Source organism: Ahaetulla prasina, chromosome 4 (genome assembly GCF_028640845.1).
Source record: "Ahaetulla prasina isolate Xishuangbanna chromosome 4, ASM2864084v1, whole genome shotgun sequence".
NCBI lineage: Eukaryota > Metazoa > Chordata > Lepidosauria > Squamata > Colubridae > Ahaetulla > Ahaetulla prasina.
Genome location: NC_080542.1, coordinates 45,292,080 through 45,311,941, shown reverse-complemented (window position 1 = coordinate 45,311,941; position 19,862 = coordinate 45,292,080). Strand labels below are relative to the sequence as shown.

At 37.9% G+C, this 19,862-nt stretch overlaps 1 protein-coding gene across 3 annotated transcripts in view; it reads left to right on the top strand.

The window, feature by feature from the left end:
• Positions 1 to 264: 264 nt before the first annotated feature.
• Positions 265 to 19,862, top strand: part of STARD3 (StAR related lipid transfer domain containing 3) — a 44,065-nt gene continuing 24,467 nt past the window's right edge. For 2 of the 3 annotated variants that reach the window (XM_058181120.1, XM_058181119.1), the window contains exons 1-8: positions 265 to 419; positions 10,885 to 11,163; positions 15,866 to 15,943; positions 16,212 to 16,289; positions 16,404 to 16,457; positions 17,071 to 17,188; positions 18,684 to 18,782; positions 19,641 to 19,693. In XM_058181120.1, coding sequence (XP_058037103.1) covers positions 10,957 to 11,163; positions 15,866 to 15,943; positions 16,212 to 16,289; positions 16,404 to 16,457; positions 17,071 to 17,188; positions 18,684 to 18,782; positions 19,641 to 19,693 — 687 coding nt within the window. In that variant the 5' untranslated portion in view covers positions 265 to 419; positions 10,885 to 10,956. The remainder of the gene's footprint in view (positions 420 to 10,884; positions 11,164 to 15,865; positions 15,944 to 16,211; positions 16,290 to 16,403; positions 16,458 to 17,070; positions 17,189 to 18,683; positions 18,783 to 19,640; positions 19,694 to 19,862) is intronic. The other variant, XM_058181121.1, reaches the window with a different exon arrangement.

Sequence of the window (19,862 nt, the reverse complement as noted above, 5' to 3'; positions counted from 1 at the left end):
CCGTTGCTAGCCTCCAATCAATCGGTGCTCTTGCATTCGAAAAATCTCTTACTCTTATTACCAGTCCCCCCCCCCCACTTATTTACACCTCTGTTTCGCGCTCTGAAATAGCGGATTCCTCTTCTTAACCAATCAAATCGATTTGCTCTTAATCAATGGGCGTGACTTCCTCTTCCCATCGCCTTAGCCTGCCTCTCATGCCCCGCCCCCTCAGCCCATTTTAGAATCTTCGACTCCGCCCCACCGTTTTGTTTCTCTTTCGAAGTAATCGAAACTGGGGGAGGGGGTCTCTTCCGGCTTATGCTTGGTCACATTTTACCATGTGACCGGAAATAATGTGCGGCTCAAATTGGGGAGACTTCCGCCTTTTTTCACTTGATACCTCTTGGCGATGAGGAATTGAGGCAGCGGCTGACCAGGTAAATCCTTATATGGAGGTTGCAGCGGCGAAAAGCGTGCCTTGCAGGCACTCTTAAATCATGTGGATTAATACTTTAATATTCCTCGGTCTTTAACAATAAAAAGCATGTCTTTTATGTGGTGTTGCCCGATACGTTGTTCAGAATAAATAATTCAACATTTATTAATGAAGTAAAGTTTAAAACAGCCCTATGAGAAGGTGTGTTTTTTTAACAGGGCAACCTGTCTACCCAAATATGACAGCGCTTCTGCTTAAATGTAAATATAAATATAAATATATATATATTTATATATATAGAATTTTTTTATTGGCCAGCCGTATGAGAAGCATTAACGTTTTCCTTGAATTGCAGATTTGGGGCTTCAGAATCTTCCGTATGGTTAAGTGAATTATATTTTCCGTATGGTTAAGTGAATTATAACAGAATCTTTTTAAGCTGTTATTGCCGGGTTAGGGAAGGTGGGAGATTGACACAACCGTTTTAAGGGATTGATACATCTGATACGACATAAATCAACAATTCACAATCTGTATTGTCTTTGGAACAGCATTAAAAACTCTGCGGTAAAACATGTAAAGGCTAGTAGATTGGGAAGGCTGCCAATCACCTTCTATGGATTTATAATCTCTTTGATTTATAGCCCACCTTTTCCTCCGGAGTTTAAGGAAGTGTACATGATTGTTGCGCCTCCCATTTCTTCCACCCCAACAATCCTGTGAGGTAGGTTGTGCTGAGAGAGCGTGATTAGAATCCACTGCACAATATGCCTGCAGTGTCATGTTCTGTTGGTGGACAGATGTTCCAATAAAGGAGAATATTTTATAGCTCAGGGTTAAAATGGGGGAGGGGATCCTTGGTGGCCTCTGAACTGTGTGGTTTAGATGTAGACATTTCATTATCCAAACTAGGTAACATCATCAGTAAGGAGTGCAGTTTGCTTGTCAGTTTATATTTTAGTTGTTTGCTCTCTGAGTGTTGGGATGTTTGCTCTTTTTGTTTGAGCTTTTAGCTTGTTTGTCAATTCCTTGATTTGGATGTTGTTTACTTCTTGATTGTTGATCTGATGTTAGTCTTGGTGTTAATCAGTGCTCTCAGAATGCTGATTGTGGGAGATGCTTTGGTCTTTTGTTTCCTTTTTGCCTTGTTGATTGTCTCTTTTACACAGTTTGTAGATATTTATATCTATGTGTGCCTATTGATGACTAACGTTTCAGAGTGCCAGGCTTCCTGGAATTCTCTAGCCTTTTTGGACTTGGCTTGGTCACAGTTTCCCAGTTGAAACTATAGCCAAGTCTGTTACATTGTAAAATTAAAGAGTTTTCATCATGTCTTTGACTGCTAATTAGTGTTTATGGATGCTTCTACTAGTCTTCTGCCTGTTTGTTCTATATAGTGGCTGTTGCAGTGTTTACACTCTATGTTGTAGATGACTCTTGTTTTTTCTTCTGAGACAATGGGATCTTTTGGTTAACTTAGAATGTTTTGGAGGGCTTTAGTTGATTTGTGTGCTATACTGATTCCATATGGTTGTAAACAGGGGTGGGTTCCACTTACCTTTACTATCGGTTCGCAACAGGAGTGCACGCTTCTGCACATACTTCTGCACAAGCTTCTGCGCATGTGCAGATCATCCATGATGACATCGTGATGGGTGGGCGGAGCCTTCTGTTGGTTTTACTACTAGTTCTATAGAACCAGACTGAACTGGGAGCAACCCACCACTGGTTGTAATGGTCTGTAGGTGGTTTCTCAGATGCTTTATGTTTGGTAGTGTTATCCTTTTTTACAGCTTGTGTTATATTGGATTGAGTAGTCATCATTTGATGAAATTATGTGGATATCCATTTTGCTGCAAGATATTATATAGCTGCTCTATTCCTTTTTCTGCTGTTCAGGGCTGCTAAATTGTTCGTAACGTAAAGGTAAGGATTATTATTTTGGTAGTGAAACACTTGATTGTTGTGGGTGGTTTTTCAGTACACTTGTGTTTCTAATTTACCATTGCAATCTCTGCTGATCAGGCTATCCAGGAAGGGTAGGGAGTTGTTGTTATGAAACATCAGAGTTTTCTTTAATTTCTTTTGAGTAACATTTAGATGTAATCAAACACTGCTATCCTTGTTGTGTTAATCTGATTTATGAGGCTGTGCTGTTCTTAGCAAAAGGGCTTTATGATAATGTACTTAAATATGTTTAATAATTTTACCTTTCACCTTCTAGTTGGCCTTCATGCCTAAATGGTAGCAAGCTAACATAGCAGTTGGTTTTGCTTCTTCATTTTCTCATAACTTTATATGAAGCTGGGGGGAAAGCTTAAACATGTACTTAAATCATCTTTTGAAAGCAGAAGGGGCCGGCCATTTAGGATTTACTCATACTTTCATTATTCCTCAGTTTTATTTTTATTCCCCTTAAGTCATTAAGTAATTGCCTTCATTGCTAACACTGCTTCTATTCAACCATTTATCACCTCTTCGAACTATCAGTAAATTTTATATTGTATAGATTGAATACATTTTGCTTCAGATTGTCATATTAGCTTTCCTTCTGATACAGGTAGTCTCATTTTACAACCATTTATTTAATGGCCAAAGTTACAATGGCAGTAAAAAAAACAAAAAAAAAACAAAAAAAAACAAAAAAAACTTACAACCATTGTAGTATCCCCAGATCACATGATTAAATTTTGGGCACTTAGCAACCAGCATATATTTATAATGGTTGCAGTGTCCTGCGGTCACCATTTGTGACATTCTCACCTGGCTTCCAAAAAACAAGTCAATGGGGAAAGCCAGATTTGCTTAACAACTGCACCATTCACTTAACAACTGCAGTAATTCAGTTAACAACCATGACAACAAGGGTCATAAAATTGAATACAACTCATCTAATAACCATCTGACTTAGCAGTGGAAATTCTAGTTCCAATTGTGTTGTAAGTTCAGGACTACCTTCGTTGTCTTTCTTTAAAGCTTAAAAGTTCTTAAGTGTTAGGAACCATTGAAATCTAGACAAATGTGGTAGCAAAAATTAAGATTCAGTGTTCTTATTGTTATGTCCCTCAGAAGAAGAGTTGAGAGACGTTTTGGAAAACCCTGAACCCGAGATCAAAGACTGAGGCAAAGACTGAGGAAAAACTCATTTCAGTTTGGGACCTATTTTTTAAGTTCCTACAAGTTTGCTATCCTGCAAAACTACAAAGGTAATAGTGCCACCTGAGGTTAATTTCAGAAGACTAAAAGGTGTACCATTACCAAATTAATGGGAATTTTTTGTAGGAATAATTTTCTCTTAGATATTGCAGTTACTCTTCAATAGCTCTACATCCAACTCTACTTGCAAGTTTTAGATGGAGGCTTGACACCTTTCGCATTAAACTTTGCTTTTTAGATTCAGCAAGTCCTGAAGATAGGAGTGTTAGAAAGCGTGCACATCTTGAATTACAAATTACAGTGGTTCAAGCCAAAACTACATAGAATATATTTCTTAGTATGACTTGTGAATTGAACTATCTTATCAAGCCATTGAGTGTGTTTTCATATGTTCTGTGAATACAACCAATGACTTTGAGCTCTTTGACCTTTTTGAGCAGCAAATGTATAACCTCCTTTGAATTGCCTGCCTGAATTGGAACTTCAGACTCTGCTTTTCCTTACATTTATTAAAACTACATTTTGATCACTGCTCAACATGTTTTATTAGATCATTTATTGGCTTCTTTCTGCCTGATCCATGATCGTAGATTGTTGTTGTTAGTTGCAAAGTTGTGTCCGACCCATCGCAATCCCATGGACAATGTTCCTCCAGGCCTTCCTATCCTCTGCCATCCTCTGGAGTCCATTTAAGCTCACGCCTACTGCTTCAGTGACTCCCTCCAGCCACTCATTCTCTGCCGTCTCCTTCTTCTTTTGCCCTCAATCTTTCCCAGCATTAGGTTCTTCTCCAGTCAGTCCTTCCTTCTCATTAGGTATGAGATGTAATCTTAGATTACATAAGCCTAAATTTGATTGGCCTTAGCTGAACCACCATTACAGAGGAAGACACTGGCAGCATGAACTTTTTTCATGTTGAAGTTATCTTTTTGGAGCTCCTTCACTCAGTGTAAAAAAATTGAAATATATCTGTGAGACAAAAATAATTGGGATAGTTCTACATTACTTCTAGGCCTCCAATTACACCTTGCAAATTGTACTGTGGAATGCTAATCGATTTTCCATTCATAGTCTAATCTTTCCCATTGAGTTCTTTCTGTGTATATTTATCTAGAATACTCTTCATTCCATCTGATATTGCCAAGATAGCAAAGTAAAATTAGTTGCAATCCAAGGCAAGAAGGAAAATGCCTTGTTCTTTTATGAAGTCTGGAGCCCTGGTGGATTTTTTTGTACCCCTATTTCTTGATAGTGGTATGCTTAAACGTATTCACTATTATCTGGGTATCATAATTTATAATAAGTGTTTCAAGTAAAATATTCAAGACAGATATTTTAAAAAGTTGAAAATAACTCATACAAAATTCCAATTTTTAGATAGATACCTTACTTGGAGAATAAATCAACTATAATGTTCAAGCTTGGGGAGTTGGACTAAAAATAAAGGGATACTTTTTCTTTCTCTCCCTCACCCCCTTTCTTAGAGGCCTCCCCCAACCATTAAATCTGCCTGGATAACTTTGGACCAGTCACTGTCTTATAGCCCAACCTTCATCATAGGGCTGCTACTATGAAGAACAGAGAAGACAAGAGCTTTTGTTGCCTTGAGTTGATTAAAAATAAAAGTAGGACATAAGTCAAATCTTCATTTCAGCTAAAGAACATGAAAAATAGAAAAAAAAGGAATTCCCAACACAGTTAAGCAAAATTTTCAGTTACTATGACAAATAATCTTGAATGAATGAATATTTTAATTTTTTTTAATAATTTTTATAAATTTTTTATAATTTTTATAATTTTTATAATAATTTTTATAATTTTTTATCTTATATGTCTTCACATATTTAAACACATTGTATTTATTACATTTATATGCCACCAAATTATTTGAGACTCATGGCAGCAGTGGTGGGATTCAGCCAGTTCGCACCTATTTGGGAGAACCGATTGTTAACTTTCTAAGCAGTTCGGAGAACAGGTTGTTGGAAGAAATCTTATTTTGTTTTTTTCCACTTTACAGGGCTAATCCTGTAAGGAAGGCAGGAAGGAAAGATTCTAGTGGTGTTTCTAGCCTAATCTTTATTGCCCAGTTTACAGAAACTGCCTCTATGCTTAACCCTTATTACATGGTAACAACTAAGGTGAAGCGCCCATCGACATGAGTGATGTTGAGTTGGCCAAGCCCACACGGTCACATAACCACTGAGCCACACCTATACCCAGCTGGTTATTAGGGCAGAGAACCGGTTGTTAAATTATTTGAATCCTGCCACTGCATGGCAGTATAGAATAGCAATTAAAAATGAATCATTCACAATTTTCAGCATTTAAAATGTCTGTAGTAAAAGTATAGGATGATGCTAAAAATAACTGAAACAACAAATTTATAATTTTTATTTATATATCTATTTTGTTTGCTGCTTATCTCCCCACAAAGTGAGTAAAAATACATGAAGTAATAAAACAACGGCAATACCCAGGAAACTACCAATTCTCTGTGGAAAAGAAGCTGGACAAGCCTTAATTTTGTTCCACAGGGCCAGGCTAGCAACAGAAAAACATAACTGATTTTGTAAGTCAATAGCAACTCTGTGAATTGCATTTAGAAGCTTACTGGTTACCAAGATAGGCCTGAAGTTCAGGCAAAATGTGCTGTTGACAGATAATATCCACTATAAACTGAGGCACCACATTTTGTATCAATAACCATTTCTGAACAGTCTTCGAAGACAGTCCCATGTATAGAGCATTGCAGTGATCTATTTTCAAAGTGACAAAGACAATGTCCCCATGCAAGAACCTCATAATTCAGGTAGAGTTGCAATTGGTCTGCTAGCTAAAGTTGGGCACAGCCATCCCAACCATGACCTCCACCTGCCCAATTGTAGCAGCCTTGAATATAGGAGAACTTCCTAACGTGAATATATTATATACATGCAAATGTACATCTTCTGGAATAATGTTGCAGGATCCAATCTGGGTCAGTCATTGGGACCAGAGATTTAGTCTTCTAAGTTTCCTAAGGATGGGATCCAGCACAAGTCCAAAAGTTCAGAAGGCTAAACCTTCTGGTTCCGGTGACCGATCCAGATTTGTTCCTGCAACTTCCTAACATGTTTGATGGACATTTTCAGAGCCAAATAACTTAGATTACTTATTAATTAGAGTTAGGTTGTAAGTGCATTGTTAAAAAGGGGGGCTTACAAGAAAATGTTTTTTCCTAATAAGTCTAGAGACTCACTTCTGCCAACTGTGAAGCAAGAGCTACTATGATGTGGCACAAAATAGATTGTGCAATGTGATGAAACAGGCAACTTTTCTGACTGTAAAATGACAGTTCTTATTTTATAATTAAACCAATATTATATAAATATTTGGGGTTCTGTATATTTTTTATTTAGAATTAAAAGGTTTTTTTAAAAAAACTTTGGTAACGTATGTTCACTTCCCCCACCTTTGGTAACCAAATACATAGTGATGTTCTCCTCTTCATAAATCCCTAGGCTTTTTTATTTTATTTAGAATTAAAAGGTTTTTAAAAAAAAACTTTGGTAACGTATATTCACTTCCCCCCACCTTTGGTAACCAAATACATAGTGATGTTCTCCTCTTCATAAATCCCTAGGCTTTTTTATTTTATTTTATTTTGTCACAACAATATACGCAAACATTCACATAAAACAACAACACATCATATAAACATATATAAGCAAAAGTATGCAACAACTATATTAATTTGATATAATGAAAGGAAACAATAGGACAGGAACGGTAGGTATTTTTGTGCTCTTATGCACGCCCCTTATAGTCCTCTTAGGAATGGGGTGAGGTCAATAGTAGACAGTTTTTGGTTGAAGTTTTTGGGATTTTGAGAAGAGACCACAGAGTCAGGTAGTGAGTTCCAAGCGTTAACAGCTCTGTTACAGAAGTCATATTTTCTGCAATCAAGATTGAAGCGGTTAACATTAAGTTTGAATCTATTGTTTGCTCTTGTATTATTGCGATTGAAGCTGAAGTAGTCTTTTACAGGAAGGACATTGCAATTAAACACAGGTCTTGTTGGAGTCGGTGGAGTTCTAAATTTTCTAATCCCAGGATTTCAAGTCTGGTGGTATAAAGTATTTTGTTGTTTTCAGAGGAGCGGAGAAGTCTTGTAAAATATTTCTGGACGCGTTCAATTGTATTAATGTCAGAGATGTGGTATGGGTTCCAGACAGGTGAGCTGTATTCAAGAATAGGTCTAGCAAATGTTTTGTATGCTCTGGTTAGTAGTGTAGAGTTTTTGGAAAAGAAGCTGCGTAAAATTAGGTTTACAACTCTTAGAGCCTTTTTTGCTATGTAATTGCAGTGGGCTTTGGCACTTAGGTCATTTGATATGAAAACTCCAAGGTCTTAACAGGGTGGAGGTCATCTGTAAGATAATGTCCATCAAGCTTGTACTTAATGTAAGGGTTCTTTTTCTCTTTGTTTTGTTCAAGCTTTGTTCTAAGAAATCTCTATCTCTACCAGAGATACACTGTAGAGAGATTAGTTATGAATTCATGATTTATCTTTTTGAGATGGATGTTACGATAGATATGTAAATGTTCTCAAAGTTTTGCAGTGATATCAACAGACATGCAGGCATATATTGTAAGGGAATTGTAAAATGGCTGAACTTCAAGCCTCTTGTCTCCAATAAGGAATAAAACTGCCAGTTCTTACAGTATTATTTACAGTGACATTCCTCCTTCCCCACCCCCAAATCCAGTGAAGCTTAGTGATTGAAGGTCATTTTAGCAGGGACTGTTTGAATGTTGCTTGGGAACCAAGTTTGATGCCTACATTCATAGCAACCTTTATGGAAAGGGCACACACATGTGTAAATTGTAGCTTTTCCTTGCAAAATGCACAGATGGAAAGTCTAATTGCTTCGGTCGTAACTGGCATAAATTTTATGATAAAAGCTGCCACTTGGGGAGATGTAACATGTGACTCATAATTTGGACAGTTTACTTTTTTTGCAGATCTGGAACTCCCCCCCCACCCACCCTCCCCAAATTACACACACTCACCCTGTTCTTGGAGCTTAGCTATGCCGAGGAACAAAGCTCTTTTGCTGTTGGATGTTTCCAAATTGCAATTCTGATTTTATAATTTGATCTGGGTGGATTGATTGTTGGGTGGCTGGCCTTATTCCAAGCAAATGCAAATGGGGTATGGGGAAGATTGAGCTGTTTCTCCACCTCCCATGTAATTTGCTTCTAGAGTCTAGTTATTGCGGAATACTTCTTCCAACCCTGCTGTCTTTGGGTAGAAAGTTGGATTAGATGACCTTTGATTGTTTCCAAATCTGCAAACAACCATCTGATACAACAGTTGTAGATATTAGGGAGGGGGATACAATTTTCTCATCCCTCTCCCCACACATGGATCAACTCACAAAAGCTGGAATAGGATGGCCCAGCATTTTCATACTTGCTTTTATTCTGCCATTGAACCTACTGAACAATACTTCATAAGTGAATGTCACAATTTCTTACCAGTTGTTCATTTTTCCTAAAAGATCACTCATGTTCAACATCCTAGTTTAGGAGACTTCCTGAATTAGTGTTGCCTACTAAAACTCTTGTGTCTGTAACTTTAGCTGGATAAAATAATAATAATAATAAGTGCAGAAAAAATAATTGCTACCAACCTGCCTTCCATTGAGGACCTGTATATTGCATGAATCAAGAAGAGGGCCGTGAAAATATTTACAGATCCCTCACATCCTGGACATAAACTGTTTCAACTCCTACCCTCAAAACGACGCTATAGAGCACTGCACACCAGAACAACTAGACACAAGAACAGTTTTTTCCCGAAGGCCATCACTCTGCTAAACAAATAATTCCCTCAACACTGTCAAACTATTTACTGAATCTGCACTACTATTAATCTTCTCATAGTTCCCATCACCAATCTCTTTCCACTTATGACTGTATGACTGTAACTTGTTGCTGGCAATCCTTATGATTTATATTGATATACTGACCGTCAATTGTGTTGTAAATGTTGTACCTTGATGAACGTATCTTTTCTTTTATGTACACTGAGAGCATATGCACCAAGACAAATTCCTTGTGTGTCCAATCACACTTGGCCAATAAAATTCTATTCTATTTTATTCTATAATAGGACAAAATTTTATCAATAGAGCTCATATGGGCTAACTTACAGAACCTGTTGTTTTGGAGGAACAAGTTTTGGGAAAGTTATGACTATTATGATCTGGCTGCTGCTGCTGCAGTCACATGATCATCATTTTCAGTATTCTGTGAGTTTCCTAGCCATTCTAAGCCCTCCCTCCCTTCCACACACAGCAGCAGAGGGAGGGAGGGCAAACACAGTGGAAGGAAACCCTGCACACTTTTCCCACCCCACTCTCTCCAGGCCTTCTCCAACCTGTGTGCACCTCTTGCACACCTTCATGCACTGACCCTGACTTGTTCCATTCTCCCACATGCCCTCACTAACTCCACCACACATAGTACCTCTTGCGACCCCCATGTAATATCATTCTGCATCACCCTCAGATGCACTACCCAACACACATAGATTTATCATGTATCCCAATGTACCATTCCTGATCCATGCCACCCATTCACATACCCTCTCCAACCACATACAACCTCTCAGAAAACCCTTCCCCTACACTTTCCCTGACCCATGTGACACATGTTGCACCTACTCACATAGCTTTCTTGACCCACGCCTCCCCACCCCACCCATGCACCATACCTAACCTCCTACCTCCCCAGCCACCACTTTTCTGTCTGCTGGTCTTGCATTTGCAAAGAAAATTGGAAGCTGGCAGGAGGGATGGAGTGGAATTTTGGATGCTTCCTGACAGCCTCCCAGCTTCCCACAAGGAAATTCAACGGGGAAGGAGATAGGAAGTTAGATTCATTCCTGCCCGCACAAAATAAGTCCCATCTTGATGGAGACAAAATCAAAACAAATATTAAAAGTTAATTGTTTGTATTTAGATTTATCTCAGCTCATTCGGTGCAAGAGCTTTTCTATTCTCCCTGTACCCCTCCTATCTGTGTTAGGATACTGGATTTCTTTGCCTATATAGCTTGTGAAGAGGCGGTAGCGGTGGGATTCCACTTGCCATGAGCTCATTGTACAACCATGACAAATCAATCTGATCCAATTCAGAAATATGTTGGGTTTCTATCTAATATGCTATCCTGAGTTCCTTGGTAGAAACAGTAGGTTTACCATCTAGAAGGCTTTATCTATGTGTTTTTTCTTTTCATCTCTTCCCCTTTCCCTCAAAACAGATGATCCATTGACAAGATCACGGATGACACGTCTGTACATGAATATCAACAACTTCACTGTTCTCTCCGAGGATGAGCAAGTTGTGTAACTTCCAGAACACTGATTTGGAGCAGAGTCTTCCTGCCATCGCTTCCTCATTTTCACACTCCCCAGGGTTTTCTCCACATTACTTTTCTCCGGAGAGAAGAAGGGCCATTTCTGATGTGCGGCGAACCTTCTGCCTCTTTGTGACCTTTGACCTTCTCTTCATCTCACTCCTCTGGATAATTGAACTGAATGTGAGTCGAAAAGCTGGCTCTTGCAAATAAGATCTTCTCTCCTGACCCCCTATATTCCCTTCCTTATTTCGCTCAAATAATTAGGGAAATAAGAGTTTCCCCAGAGATACTTTTCTTCACAGCTACCGCAGTGGATGAAATACAGTGCATCAGTTGGAGATGCCCATCCCTGTATTGGGTAAATAATTGCCCAGGCTAACTGTAGTATACTAGACTACTTTTCATCTTAGGGGAAAAGAATGGGAAAAAAGGCTACTATTTTATTGGAATTTGGGTCTGATTGCCTGGTCTTTTCAGCTTTAAACACAAACCATAATTGGGGCTGAGTCAAACCTGCTTGCGACAAAAACAGTACTAATTAACCTCTTTGAATTGTTCTAATTGTCAGACATAGAAGGAAGGCCATTTCATATCTGCACCTATAAACAAACCTACACATATCAATGCTATTGTGTGCTACAAGTTAGTGAGGTAATGACTCAGGTGAATTACTCAGCTTACACATTGTGCTTATAAGAATAGAAACCAATTTGATTCTAAGGAAAAACATTCCTTCCTGGTTGCAAACATGTTCCAATTGGTTCCTCAGAGCTTTTGAAAACACTACTCCCTGTAGAAGTAATATTATACCCCTACTCATCTGCAGCAGTTAGTTCTGTACTCTTTCAGCGATTCTTCCAACTTGAGAGCTTCCTAATCTAATGGCCAAGTGTCCAGAGAAAATGGAGTTTTCCATGTATTCCATGTCTAAAGGCTAACTAATTGTGTCAAAGATATACTAGAGCTTCTGAACAGAAATTCCATTAAGCATAATTTAATTTATAGAATACATAATAACTATGGAGCATTCTAGCAATATTCTTTGTAAACAAAACATTTCTCAATATAGCATAATCAGTAAGAACAGAGTCATTGGAAATGGAAAGAACCATATGGTAGAAATGGAATGTTTTGATCACTTCACTCTACGCTCTTTACATGCAGCGTGTCAGTATATTCCACAGTAGGAACCATTGTCAGAAAGTAGCTCAAGTACAGTAACTTATAGATCTCTTGAATGCCATTCTTTTAGATTTGGAAACCACAACTTCTTTAACAGACAAATGAGCAGAGATTCATCATATGGCCACCATTCACTCTGCTTCCTTGCTTTTAAAGGATTAGAAAAAAGGAGGGGTCTTTGGAAAGGAATGGAAACAATGAAAAACCTAAATACCATACTCACAGGAAATGACACATGGTTTTCCTGATGATATTATAGCCTCAAATGTGCCAATCAGTTTCCCCAGAACAGAATGCACAAGTAAAGGAAAACTTGTCCTGCTAGAAGCAAGATTCAGTTTTTCCGTTGTATGGAGCAGTTGTTTAACAATCACAAAAACAAATAGAGGGAAGGGAAGAACAAATGGAGAGAGAAGAATCTCCATCATATCTGCATCCACTCTAGATAACAGCACTGAGGGATTCAGCAATCTAACCCTCTCACTGATGTTCTGGGGTAGAATTTCTATAAACACTGACCAAAATAGCAAATGACTTGCATTCACAGGAGTTATCTAAGTCAATCTGCAGAGGTCAATATTGTCTAACTCTGGGTAGGGATTCTTGTAGAGCAGTGTTTGTCAACCTCAGTTACTTGTAACATGTGAAATTCAACTCCTAGAATTCCTGGCCTGGGGAAAAACACTGTTCTAAAGGAAAGCATTTATTTTTTTTGATTTGATTTGATTTGATTTGATTTGTATACCGCCCTTCTCCCGAAGGACTCAGGGCGGTTAACAGCCAGTTAAAAGACACATATAATACAAATTTAAAAACAATATAAAAAACTAATTCAATTAATGACCAAAAAACTAAAATAAAAATAAAAACCCCATTAAAAACTGCAGTTAAGCTAGCCCTGCACGATGGAACACGAAAGACTTCAGCTCGCAGCGAAAGGTCCGGAGGTTGGGGAGTTGACGAAGCCCTGGAGGCAGCTCATTCCAGAGGGCAGGAGCCCCCACAGAGAAGGCCCTCCCCCTGGGGGCTGCCAGTTGACATTGTTTGACTGACGGCACCCTGAGGAGGCCCTCCCTGTGGGAGCGCACAGGTCGATGGGAGGTTATTGGTGGCAGTAGGCGGTCCCGTAAGTAACCCAGTCCTATGCCATGGAGCGCTTTAAAGGTGGTAACCAACACCTTGAATTGCACCTGAAAGACCGCCGGAAGCCAGTGCAGACTGCGCAGGAGAGGTGTCATATGGGAACCACGAGGCACTCCCTCTATCACCCGCGCGGCCGCATTCTGGACCAGTTGGAGCTTCCAGGTGCCCTTTAAGGGGAGCCCCGTGTAGAGAGCATTGCAGTAGTCCAGGTGGGACGTAACAAGGGCATGGGTGACTGTGCAGAGGGAAACCCGGTCTAGAAAGGGATGCAACTGGCGGATTTAGAGGTGGAATAGAGTAGAGTTCAGGGCAGGTAGTTGTTAGATATATTTTCCTCCGACACCTAATAAAAGTAAGATTGCTATTTGTTGGTATCTATTAAACGTTTTAATTCATACATAATTTGTTAATAGTTTTTAGGCTATGCTGCTCTGAATAATTTTACTAACTTTGCACTTTATATTCATAATACGTGTCTGATGCTTGGTTTATCTCTCTTAACATATATGTTTCATGTTTGTTTTTAACTCTTTTGTCATTGCTTGATACTTGTTTGAGAGGTCCAGATCAAACAGGGAACATTAAGATAAAAAGAGTCTGCCATTATTAGGCAGAATTCAGATAAATATAAGACGCTAGAGAACTATTCTTCCCCAACCTGAGAAATGCCAAGCCAGCTAAGAATAATGACCGCAATAAAGTTCAGGATATTTTAATGATAGCTGAGTAGAGAACAAGTAAAATAGTTCTGCTCTGCAAAAATTCTGGAGATTCTTCTAATAGTTCATTGAATATCTGCAGTATTGTTGAAAGCAGTCAATGGAACAATCTGACTATCCAGGAACTGGCCCCCGATTAGGTATAAATTTTGTGCATGTAATTGAAAGTGATTTGGGGAAGATGCATGGATCTGTCTGTATTGCTCCCAGATGTTTCTCCCCCACAGGTTTTTTTATATACATTATAGTCATGTGGTAGCCAGATGGGCAGTATATATAGTAAATAATGAGGCTGGCCTCAGTGACAATGGAAGTTATGACATATGAGATTCTGCCCCTCTACCAGGAGTACATCTTCTAGTGTCCATTATGGATTAGTTGTAGTTAGGCCGTGTATGTAGGATAGCAATTCTATCAATGTTGTACTGCCCAGTCACCCTGTTGCTTAGGGTCGGGGAGGGAACCTTGGCACTGTGGTTGGAGCCTTGTTATTTATGGCTCAAAATGGAATTACTGCCACAAGAATTCTTCTTGAGCTAGATATTTGTGCTATTTGAATGTGAAGTTAATTTGTATTTGGCTCAATAAATTAGTCTTCTTTAGTGGGCTAGTTGATTCACATTGTTATTTAATGCTTTTTATACATATTTCAGTGGCTCAGACTAGTGATTATATCCATAACTTGGCTGATGTATAAAATCCCCAATAAATTGATCTAAAAAGGCAAACATTCTGAATTAAACTTGTTGGGTGCAAGAAATCAGGAGCTAGGATAAAGTTCAGAAGAACTAAAAGTTTATTTCATGCTACCTATACACACAGAAATATAATCTACTAATAGTAAAGGCAAATTGGCACCAGATAAGGCTCAACAGAATTCCAGCAGGGCTGGACTTAGGTCTCTTATGAGGGTGTAGTAATTCCATACTGATGATGCATTTCACCCCACCCTTGGATTCACCCTAGTCATCTTCTACAGCTATCCCATCTCCAGTTTTCTCAACAATTTATAACTAAAAGATATGTAACAGAAATTGTGATTCAAGTTAGAATGGACTAGAGCCAATTGTAGTGCTATATGTTATTCTTCTGAGCTATCCAATATTACCTAGAAGCCCCCAACCTTTTGTTTGTTTGTTTACATTTATAAACAATTTTGGGCACCAGGGTCCGGTTCCATGGAGAGAGGTTTTTCTGTGGATCAGAGGGGGTGTGGTTTTATGTGGTTTTATGTGCTGCCTGCATCCCGCAGATGGGGCTTCGCTTGTTTGCATGCCCTGGTATACTGTGGACTGATGTTGGTCCACAGGAGGAGGGGGGGCGTTGGGACCCCTGACCTAGAAGAAACTTCCTCGGGTATCTTTCGAACCATTTCAAGCACAATACTTCAGAAACTGTCATACCCCAAGTGCAAAATTGCTGTCCTTGAGTACAAAATGTGCTTTTTCAAAAATTTTGGAAATGTTTCAAGCTTACAATAATGCTTCATGTATTATGTTTTGAACATGAAACAGATGATTTTATACTCAAAATAGTTTTGTACTCAAGATACAAATGGTGCATTATCTTAAAACTTTCCTTGTGTCTTCAGAGATGTGGGTTTATGCATGATGAGAAGCTATTCTGGTTCTGAATTCTGGGAATTGTAGTCCCACCATACCTGGAGGCACCAATTAGGGAAGTCTAAAAAATGTTTAAATAAAAGGTACAGGTTTCCCCTGTCCAGTTGCGTCTGACTCTAGGGGGCAGTGCTCATAGTGAAAAAAAAATCCCAGCTAATCATTGTCTATCCATCAAACTCTATTAATGTCATTTTCTTTAATCTTATTTACTTTCAGACTATCAAAACTATCCAGGTCAATTTAAAAGAAGAAGTCATCTATTACAAGTTTAAAACATCCTTTTTTGACATATTTGTAAGTATTCTGCTGCAATTGTCTTTTTTTTAAAAAAATGGAGGCTTTTTTTTTGTCAGGGCAAATTATTACTAAATAATTCACATGGCTGTTAAAACGTATCAGCTGTTGCATTTTGTAGAATTATCTTTCACTCTCTAAAAATCTTCTTGCACTGCTAGCAGTTTACATTGTTTTTTATTAATTTAGTTCACTCAGAAATAATTGTGTTATATTTCTCAGAACTTCATCATTGTTCATAAATATGTTGTATATTCATTTTTATTAGCTCTTGGCTTTTTTCCGGTTCTCGGTACTACTTCTTGCATATGCTGTTTTTAAACTCCGTCATTGGTGGGTCATAGCGGTAAGAGAAAATTCTTTACAAAATATGTTTAATTATATAACTTTGTAGCTTCTCAAGCTGCTCTTGTAATGGGTCTTCTTTTTTCTTTCTCCTTCTCTCCTCTTCATCCCCAAGATCACTACATTGGTATGCAGCACTTTCCTGATAGTGAAAGTTATCTTCTCAGATGTGAGTTCATGAAAAAAATGGGTTCATTTTGCAGCCACCTTTCTAATGGTTGGAGCAGATTAAAATATCTTGTATTAGCTCATGGGAATTCAGTTCATCGTTAAAATTCCAGTGGTGGTAATGGGGTTGGAGTTGCAAAAGTGTTCTTAGAAATAAAGTACTTTATTCAAAACAGCTGATCTTCCAAGTTGGTGAATGATAGTTTTTAAGAAATACTGAATATATTTACCTTCGTTAAGCTAACACCCTCCAAATGTGTTGGTTGTAATTCCCATACACTGTAGGTAGTCCACATTTAGTGATTACAATTGAGACTACTAAGTGAAACTGCAGTGAGGCTTATGATCTTATTTCAGCTTCCCTTAGCAAACTTGTGAAGATTATAAATACAAGGATTGATTGTACAGTAACTTTTTCATCACCATCATAACTGCAAACAATGCTAAATGAGGCAGTCACTATATGAAGTCTAACTGTATCTAGCGGTGGTCATTATGTCTGAAATGTATGGAAGTTGTAGATCCAATCCAACTGGAAGGCTCTAATAAACGTTAAGTGATCTCCAATACGTGCCTTGAAACTTCTGTCCTTTTTTTCTTTCTTCATGCAACAGCTGCTGACCAAAGGGGCATTTGGCTACCTTCTACCCATAGTTTCCTTTGTCCTTGCTTGGCTAGAAACATGGTTTTTGGATTTCAAGGTCTTGCCACAGGAGATAGAGGAAGAACAATGTGAGTCTGTTTATCTAGTGAGGGCTGGTGTGTCAAAGAAAGCTGCTCTTCCACCTATTAAAATGGTATTATCAGCTTTCTTGCTGAGGCATCCTGACCAGAGACTTCCTTTTAGAATTCAGGGAAGCATTTGCTCTTTTAGACCCAATATATTTTAAGACTTTTTTGCTTTTTTAATAAGCTTCCTCTTAACTGTAAGTAGAAGGAAGTTAAAATTTACCCATGACAAATTATTTCTTTCTGTCTCATTTTATTTTTGATATACTGCAAAAAAAAAAATTATAAAGATGGTGGGATTAAGACGTCATCTTTAATCTAGAAACATAACCGAGATTGCTTAGATGAAAAAAGCTCTCTGTTGATTTAAGGAATTGTTTTTGAGATGTGACAGGCAGATAGACTAATCTGAAAAGTTATAGTAGTTTGGCCAACTGCTATACAAAAGCAAAATCTGCTTTTCTGAATCTAAACATGCTACAAACAGTTGCTTGTTTGTCCAGCAGAATGTACAGGTTCATGATCTGCTATGATGTAATTAGATTTTTATGTGACTTTGATGTTGTGGTCATGATTTGCAATTATTTGAAAAGCAGATGGGTTAGTGGCCTGGCAACTTTTTAAAATACTGTTCAATAATCATGAAATCTCTAGACTTGCATTCTGGAAGAAAGTAGGGATTTATGAGGACATTGGGCAGTATGTTTGCCTTTATTTTCTTATTAATACCCCAAAAGTATGCTGGTGACAATTTCTAGTTTGTATTAGAAATAGGAAGGCATGGTTTTAAAATTGTACCTATCCTTTGGAGGTAATTTTTAGTCTAACCAATCCAATACCAGCAGGGGCCTTTGGATTCTGGTAATATATACATTTGAGAAATAAATGGGTAAAATTGTTGGAAAATAAAGAACTGGTATGTGTTTCATTATTTATCACTTAAAAAAACATTAATAGTAACTTTCACTCTGATGATAGAATCATCATATGAGCTTTTGCTTGACAGGATGTAGGATACATTTGTTTGTAGTAATCCCAATTGCTAGATCAGTGAACTGACAGCCAGACTACTATGTTTTCCTAAAACTCTTCATCACTGAGTGTTTGCTAATCTGAATTGAAAGAACAAAATTGCAGTTTTCCCTCTGATTTGCTTTTTATTCTTACACAGATAGATTTTTCATGAAGGCGAAGTCAGTCCTTCATTAGACCAGTCTCTCCTAATTAGGCATTAGATTTTTTTTATCTTTCTCACCAGTGAACAATGAAAAATTGATCAACCTTTCCGAGTCTTTCAGTCTCACCTGGACTTCAATGAAAGTTATCATCCCAGTTTGTGAAATAGTCTTATTTCTAAGAAGATTGCTCACTATTTTCAAATGTCATTTTCCGTTTCATTCAGTAGGCTTTCTCATGTCCTATATTGTGTACACTGAGCAATAAGTATCACAAGATAATGGCTAAGCCAACTAATTTTTCTCTTGTCTCTTCTTTTCAGGGTATGTGGCAGCTCAGGCTGCTATTTCTCGAGGACCACTGTTTTATTCGGGAGCACTTTCAGATGGCCAGTTCTACTCCCCTCCAGAATCTGTTGCAGGTGACTGATATTTCTTCCTCTCAAACACTTGCTAACCAGCTTTTTATGATGATGAATTTAAGAGTTGGCCTGATGGAGAACATAGAAGTTATAAATTCACACATGACATTCACATAATTTCTCTTTTGTGAACTGCAGTCCCTTTTGTCTTAATAGCTGACATAAATATGTCAAGGCTTTTTTCATTTCTGTGTTAATAAAAAGAAGGAGCAGACATAAAAGGGAACAAGTTTGTACACCCTGGATATTTTTAAGCAACTGTTTCCTAATGCACTAGTGTGCTTCCAGCAGTCTGCTATGAATCCCAAATTCTAATATACACGGAAAATTGCCCAGTGGTTTTTTCATAACTGAGTGTCCAGATTATACCTAACCTTAACAGAATTAGATGGGGGAAATTGATGCAATGTTTATAGGAATATTTGATTCGTGGTTCTGCAAAATTAGCATAGAATTATGTAATCTGCAAGCCTTCTGCCTTTACATGAATCACATTCATATAGCACATAAATCTAAGTGCTATTGCTATTTTTAGGCCTGCCTTCTTCCAATTGTAAGACAAACCATCAATTCAATCAGAAACAAGAAAGATTAGTTTTTCTTAGGGTTAGCAGTTTTTATACCTCAACATGTTCTAAAAGCAAACTCCTTACTGAGTAACCCAAACTGGAATTTAAATATTTAGAATATGTAATAGGAAATATCTAGAATTTCCTATTTTGTTTTATTTTCTCCCGGAATAGTTGGTTTTCTCAAGGAATTTTAGAGCTAGAAATGCTTCTTCCTACTTTACACATAATACTTCTAAAAGTCATATCCAAACTTGTAAATATTTATTTATTTTTCTCTCTAATGCAGGATCGGATGAGTCAGATGACGAAGCTATGGGGAAAAGCGCAGTAACTGATGAGGTATGCCTCAATGTAACAGAAGCCTTTGGGGCTGCCATATTTTGGATTATATTTTTCTGTTTTCGTATAATATAATGCATGCTAGTGTTCTTTAGAATAAATCTATTTGCTTTTCTGTCAGGTGTCCAGTCTAAATTGCACAATGGAACAGCAATAAAATAGAAGCAAA